The following is a 7,587-nucleotide window of genomic DNA, read 5'->3' as shown; positions in this document are numbered from 1 at the left end:
CTTCTCACAGTTTAAAGGATCATTCTGCTGATTTTCTACATTTCTCTTCATGTTTGGATCCAAACCAACAATGAACTGATCTACTAACAAGTATTGTGTGTGTGTATTAAAGCCTGATATATCTCCAGAGAACAGAAGAGACTGGAGCACGTTGATGAATTCACAGCCTTTAATGTGCCAACAGACGAACGTTTTGACACTACTGTGTCTTCATCAGAGTCAAAGTGCACTGAAGACACAGTTGTGTTGAAACGTTAGTCTGTTGCCACAGTTAAAGGCTGTGAATTCATCAACGTGCTCCAGTCTCTTCTGGTCTCTGGAGAAGCAGCTGATTCAGCTGCATTTTGCTGGAACATGTGCAGAGAATCCTGTTTCAACCTGATATATCTAATCCCTCTGTGCAAACGAACACTACTGCATCAAATGACTATAGACTTATATTACTAATGTTTTTTGTGCATGTACAATGCAGGTCAAAGTCCAGAGGTTGTGATCTGCAGCACAACAAGCTAGTGAAGCTGTAAACAGAACCACGTTTCCTGCACATGCTCAGTAGCGTCTGTCTGACACAGAACTACATGATGCTGTTATTAGTCTTTGACCAAACTCTTCATGATGAAGGAACATCAGTCACCCAGTGCAGCGGTGTGACTCACTGACGTGTTTTTAATAAGATATATCAGCTTTAATACACACACAATACTTGTTAATAAATCAGTTCATTGTTGGTTTGGATCCAAACATGAAGACAAATATAGAAAATCAGCAGAATGATCCTTTAACTTACATACAGCAGGAAATATAAACATAAGTTGGGGCACAAAGGAAGATCTTAATGAACTGTTCTCATCTCTTGATAACAGGACGTTTCCTTTCATCTTCACATTTAACACTCTGATCTGAGACGTTTAGACTGAATAATATAATACTGTATATTATAGTATATTACTGTAATAATATACTACTGTATATTATAGTATATTACTGTAATAATATACTACATCCAGAGGAATACACAGCATGTTGTCTGCACATCGTTTTGTAAATGAATCGTTGCATTTGTGACAGTTTTTTAGCTGAGGCTTGTTGTGTTTAACGTTAGGACAAAATAACCATATTTTAGTTTTGGGTAAATAACTCAACAGTCATATAATAAACACCACTGACGTTGGTTCAAAACAAACCGCATGTTGCATCAGTGCTCTATTGTTCAAAACTGGGTACAAATTTGACTAAACAAATATGTTTCCACTCTGCTTTTTATATTATTTCTTTTTCTGCTCTTGTCTGTTCCTGCTGGTTGGTTTATGGCTGAAATGTCTCTTCTCACTGCTGTAAATGTTTTCAATGTTTCACGTCCACACGGCTCCACATTTGAATAAAAATTTATATTTTATCTTAGAAAAAATTGGATTATTCACTGCTGCGTGTGAGTCTTATTATCCAGGTCTGGAAATTTGCTCCACAGTTTAAATAAATATGTTGATGATGATGATGATGATTATTATTATTATTATTATTGTGATGTGAACTGTCACTTTCTCTGCTCCCCCTCTCTCTTCATATCTCTCTGTATGTCTCTGTATGTCCCTCTACCTGTGTGTGTCTCCGCCCTCCTCTCTCTCTCTCTCTCCCTCTCTCATGTCGCCTCTCTCTCTCTCTCTCTCCCTCCCTCTCTCATGTCGCCTCTCTCTCTCTCCCCCTCTCTCTCTCTCTTCAGTCTCGCTGCTGCTGCTCAGACGGTAACAGCTCCGCCCGCCTCTCTCTCTCTGTCACCGCCTCTCTGTGTGTGTGTGTGTGTCTCTCTCGGCGCGTCTGTCTACCTGTCTCTCTCTGTCTACCTGCCTTTCCCCCCCTCCCTCCATCCCCCCTCCTCCTCCGTCCCTCTCCTCCCCCCTCTCGGTGCGGACATGCTCCCGGGGCTCCGGAGATGAGGCTCCGAAATGTCTCCTTCCTGACGGTCTTGTTGTTCGGGCTGTGCGGGCTGGTCTCCCTGTCCTGGTACACCGCCTTCAGCAGCTCCAGAGGTAAGACCCGCTCCCGGGGAGGAGGAGGAGGGGGGGTGTTCGGTTTGTCATGCTCGACACGCCGGAGGGGGCTCTTCACAAACAGCTCGGTTTGGTTTTGTTGCAGCTTTGCGTTTTTTGGATGTTGCGGGAGAGAAAAAAGAAGCACATGATGGTGTTGATGTGAAGCTGCAGGATTCAGATGCTCCTGCTGGAGGTAAAGGGAGCGCTTGGTTTGTGATGCATTGCATGTCAGTTAAAGAGGACAGGGTCTAGAGGAGGAGGGGTTGGTTTGATTTGGTTGCAGCTTCACTATGTGTTGCAGAAAAAAGAAAAAAAAACATAAGATGCTTCTGCATCCTGAGGTGATGAAGGAAGGGAGCGTTTGGTTTGTGATTCCAGCTGAAGAGAGGAGGGTGGGTTTGATTTTAATTGCTGCTACACTTCATGTCACAAGAAAATAAACAGAAATGATGCTTGTGGATGTGATGGGAAGCCCCAGCTCATGAGGTAATGAAGGGAGCGCTCGATTTGTGATGCACCACATGCTAAGGGAAGAGGGTCTACATGGAGGAGGGGTTAGTTTGATTTTTATTGCAGCTTCACTTTGTGTTACAGAATAAAAACACAAGCATGTGAAGCTCTTGAGGTGATGAAGGGAGCGCTTGGTGTGTGATGCATCACATGCAAGGGGAGAGGGTCTTAAATGGAGGAGGAGGTTTTGGTTGCAGGCACACTTTGGATGAGATGATGGTCATACAAGTCAGGTAATGAAGGGAGCGCTTGGTTTGTGATGCACTATATGTCAGTCTGGAGTGTAGATGGAAGGTGGAGATAGAGAAGGGGTTGGTTTGATTTTGTTGCAGCTTCACTTTGTGCTTGTGGATAGAAAAAAAACATCTTCCTGTGTATGTGAGGAGAAGCTCCACTTCATGAGGTAGTCAAGGGAGCGCTTGATTTGTTATACACCACATGCAGAGAGCAGAGGGTCTAAATGGAGGAGGGGTCGGTTTGATTCAGTATCAGCAACACAGAAAAGAGAAATACTGCTTGTGCAGGTCAGGAAATGAAAGGAGCGCTTGGCTTGTGATGCACTACATGCCAGCTCAGAGTCTAGATGGAGGGAGGAGATAGAGGAGGGACACAAACCTCGATGCTTGTGTCCGTCAGAAGACGCTCCAACAGAGAGGAAATAACAGGAGCGCTTGGTTTGTGATGCACCACACGCCAGCTACGCCAGGGAGAAGGGGGCGAGAGACAGGGTTGGTTTGATTTTTGTTGCAGAATAAGACACATGATGCTTCTGAGATAATGAAGGGAGCGCTTGGTTTGTGTTGCACTACTGCTGGTTTGGAAGAGATGACGGGTCGGTTTGAGTTTGTTGCAGAGAATTGTGTTTGATTTGAGGCTGTAACTGCTCTTGAGGTAAAGGGAGCGCTTGGTCGGCGATGCCCTACATGCCACCTAAGGCAAGCTGCAGCTCCTGAGGTAATGAAGGGAGCGCTTGGTTTGTAAAGCAACACATGTCAGTTAAGGAGAGAAGGGTGGTTAAGTATATTCGACAGCGGGGAGGTGTTGCAGCTTCAGCAGAGATTCAGGGGTGTCAAAGGGGGCGTTTGGTTTGTGATGTATGATATGCCAGAGGAGAGGAGTGTTGTTGATGAAGGAGAGAATCCTGAGCTGCTACAGAGGTGAAAAAGGAGCGCTTGGTTTGTGATGTGGTACAGAGCCAACAGGGAGGTGTTGACGTGGCTGGAGGAGAGAAGAGAGTTTTTGGATTTTTTTGTTTTTTTGCTGTTTTGGTGGAACGAATCATCTTTTCAGGCTGAGAGTTGGGTGGAGCAGCTTCCAGAGAAAAAGGAGCGCTTAATTTATGACGCATTATAAACCCCGGGAGGGAGGTAAGAGCAGAAGGGTTTTGTGTTGTTGTTGCAGTGTGGTCACCTGTGCCACAGCAACACCTGACATGTGGATGTTTACATCCAGGTAAAGTGCAGGCTCCTCTGTCAGCCGCCCCAGGAGTACGGGAGCGCTTGATTTGTTGTGCATAACATTTTAACATAACAGGCCTGGGAGGGAGGGTTTTATGTTTTGTGTGTGTTTGTGTTGAGCTGTTTTGCATTAAGCTGTGTGTGTGTGTATGTGTGTGTGTGTGGGTGTTAACAGCTGTCAGCTGCAGTTTTGGGTCCTTGGGAGCGCTTGGTTTGTGGCTCCCTACAGCCTGGGATGGAGGTAAGGAGAGGTTTGTCTGTCTGGTCTGTGGGGTTTTTCTGGAGCAGATTTATGCAGCTGTTTGAAGAATTTTCTGCTGCAGAAACAGATAGCTCAGCTAAAGAGGGAGGGAGCGCTTGTTTCATGATACATCACATAGCAAGGGAGTCGGGTGCAGCTGTTGTGGAACAGATGACGTCTGGCGCGGCGGTCAGGTGGAGACGAGGCGGCTCCAAGGAAAGGGGGGCGCTTGGTTTGTGATATGTATCATGGCTGGGAGAGAGGGGTGGTTTTGTTTTGTCAGCTTTAATTCTGTCTGATGCATGCAAGAAGTCTGGAGGCTCCACAGCTTGATATGGGGAGCGCTTGGTTTTCGATGCAGTTACAAACTGACGGGGAGGAGCTGATCTCCATCTGTGACATCCGTCTGTGAGATTGTAAGACTGTGAAATGTGCGAAGCTGCTTCGACCTTCTGACTCATGGAGAAAATATTCAGTCAGTTCTTCAGATTATCATCTATTGATTATATCAGCTGAATTTATTCTGGCATAAAAAAGTCCTGCAGGGAAACTGGAGAAACGCAACACAAGACACTCGGACACAGATCTGTTTCACCGCGGTTGCGTTTGTCGTTTCATCACTTTCCCTCCTGTTTCATCACTTGGTTCTTTGTTGCACACAAACACCTCATCCTTCACACTTCAGTCTGTCTCTTTAGGCTCTGTTTTTATAAAGCGTCTCCCAGTTTAAAGTCACTCCTAACTGGTTTAAAATACTCTGGTAGATGTAAATCTACAAGCTTTTTTTTATCAACTTCCTTAACTTGTGAAGTGAAACTGAGTTTTAACCTCATTTAAGTTGGTTACAACAAACAATTTCTGCACCAACTAATCAAACTTTTCTGGGTTAATATGTAGATTCGATCAATTTCCAACAACAGCAAATCGTTGGTTCATTTATTTAAAGTAAAGGTGGAGCTGCAGCATCATATTTAGAGGTTGTTTACTGGTTTCTTTAGTCTCTATGACAGTAAAGTGAATATCTTTGAGTTGTGGACAAAACAAGACATTTAAAGACGTCGTCTTTGAGAAACAATGATCATTATTTTTCACCATTTTCTGACATTTTATGGACAAAACAACTAATCAATTAATTAAGAAAATAATCACCAGAGATACAGTAGTGTAACATGTACAACAGTGACATCATCACCTGCATCATTTATACCATCTTTGTTTTAATAAATTAGACTTGAATCTCTCAAAGTATCTACACTTTAAAGACCCAGCGTCATGACGAGCAGAGTGTGTGTGTGAGTGTGTGAGTGTGTGTGTGAGTGTGTGTGCGTGTGCGTGTGCGTGTGAGTGTGTGTGCGTGTGTGTGTGCGTGTGTGTGTGTGTGCGTGTGTGTGTGTGTGTTGTGTGTGTGTGTGTGTGTGTGTATGTGTTGTGTGTGTGTGAGTGTGTGTGTGTGTGTGTGAGTGTGTGTGTGTGTGAGTGTGTGTGCGTGTGCGTGTGTGTGTGTGTGAGTGTGTGTGTTGTGTGTGAGTGTGTGTGTGTGTGAGTGTGTGTGCGTGTGCGTGTGTGTGTGTGTGAGTGTGTGTGTTGTGTGTGTGTGTGTGTGTGTGTGTGTGTGCGTGTGAGTGTGTGTGTGTGTGTGTGTGTGAGTGTGTGTGTGTGTGTGAGTGTGTGTGCGTGTGCGTGTGAGTGTGCGTGTGTGTGTGTGTGTGCGTGTGTGTGTGTGTGTTGTGTGTGTGTGTGTGTGTGTGTATGTGTTGTGTGTGTGTGTGTGCGTGTGTGTGTGTGTGTGTGTGCGTGTGTGTGTGTGTTTGTTGTGTGTGTGTATGTGTTGTGTGTGTGTGTGTTTTGTGTGTGTGTATGTGTGTGTGTTAGTGTGTGTGTGTGTGTGTGTGTGTGTGTGTGTTGTGAGTGTGTGTGTGTGTTGTGTGTGTTGTGTGTATGTTTTGTGTGCGTGTATGTGTGTGTGTGTGTGTGTGTGTGTGCATGTGTGTGTGTGTGTGTGTGTTAGTGTGTGTGTGTGCATGTGTGTGTGTGTGTGTGTGTTAGTGTGTGTGTGTGTGTGTGTGTGTTAGTGTGTGTGTGTGTGTGTGTTAGTGTGTGTGCGTGTGCGTGTGTGTGTGCGTGCGTGTGTGTGTGTGCATGTGTGTGTGTGTGTTGTGTGTGTGTGTCGTCTGGGGTCGTGCAGGTTCAGACTCGTCTGTTCTGGTTCGGCTGTTTCGTCTCTGATCTGTTTCAACCATCAGCTGTTTTTTATTCTCTGGAACTCATTTAGTCTGGAATCAGCTGAACAATCAAACAGGAAATTCAACCGAAACAACGAAACAAAAACACAGCAGGAAACGCTGTTAGTCATCCCCACAGATACGTTTTATTTATATTCTACTATGTTTAAACATCGTCTACATTATTGATTATTTTATTTACTATATTTACTATTATTTACTCATTCAGATTCACTGATTTGTCTCTTTTGAATCCTCTCTGTTATGTTTGAATCTGTTTTATGTTTTCATGGTTTGTTATTGCTTCGTTTCCTATGAAATGCGTTATATAAATAATGTTTTAAGACAAGGCCGTATAAAACCAAACTTTGTTGGTCCACTTGCAGCTGCCTTCAGGGATTTATTGTAGGTATAAATACATAAAACATCATAAAAAATTAAATACATTAAATAACTTTAATTAAAAATGTAACTAAATGATAATTGCAAACATTTTTCTCATCAAATCTGAAGTTTTGTGCCCAACTTTTCACACAAAAACCAAATAAAAACAGTTCAAGCTCTACAACAGCATCAGGAAATGAAATATATTCACGTTCAGCTGCATGTTTCTGTGTTTCTGTGAAAGGTGTCTGTTTGTTGGAGGAGAAGCAGAGCTGCAGTTTGTCTTCTGGGGGGGAAAGAAAAGCTCAAATTGTCCATTTAACTGATGAAGCGTCTGATATGAAAAGTCAGCAGAGACACAACAACCAGACTGTCATCATGTTCAAAATGCTGTAAATTATCACTGCAAAACACATTTCAGGAGAAACAAACCTGCAGATTCTAATCTTTGAGTCACACAGAGTTTAGCTGGAAAGAGTCCGCAATCACAGCCACAGTTTTACAGTTTCAGACATCATTTCGTCATCGTTTCGTAAACAAAGTAATCTGACAGATGAGGTTGTCACATCATTTACATCTTATTTGTTTAATTTGCACAAAACTCTAAAAACAACATTTCCTCTGTTTAATGAAGAGTCACGTGGCCGGACTGTTTCTCTCCAGGAGAGGTAACTTTCTGGATACTCAACTGGTTGCCTGGCAACGCCTCTTCCGCGAGTCCGTCACATAACCCTAACCCTCAT

General features: G+C 43.6%; 1 protein-coding gene across 1 annotated transcript in view; it reads left to right on the top strand.

The window, feature by feature from the left end:
* The first annotated feature begins 1,843 nt into the window (after nt 1-1,843).
* The window catches only part of mgat4b (alpha-1,3-mannosyl-glycoprotein 4-beta-N-acetylglucosaminyltransferase B), a 107,422-nt gene continuing 101,678 nt past the window's right edge, over nt 1,844-7,587 (top strand). Inside the window, exon 1 of the mRNA XM_044363192.1 lies at nt 1,844-2,027. Within this exon, the coding sequence (XP_044219127.1) occupies nt 1,931-2,027 (97 nt within the window). The 5' untranslated portion in view covers nt 1,844-1,930. The remainder of the gene's footprint in view (nt 2,028-7,587) is intronic.

The sequence above is a fragment of the Thunnus albacares genome, chromosome 10, assembly GCF_914725855.1.
Source record: "Thunnus albacares chromosome 10, fThuAlb1.1, whole genome shotgun sequence".
NCBI lineage: Eukaryota > Metazoa > Chordata > Actinopteri > Scombriformes > Scombridae > Thunnus > Thunnus albacares.
The sequence above is the reverse complement of the archived record's forward strand: the minus strand, read 5'-3'. Positions and strand labels throughout refer to the sequence as shown.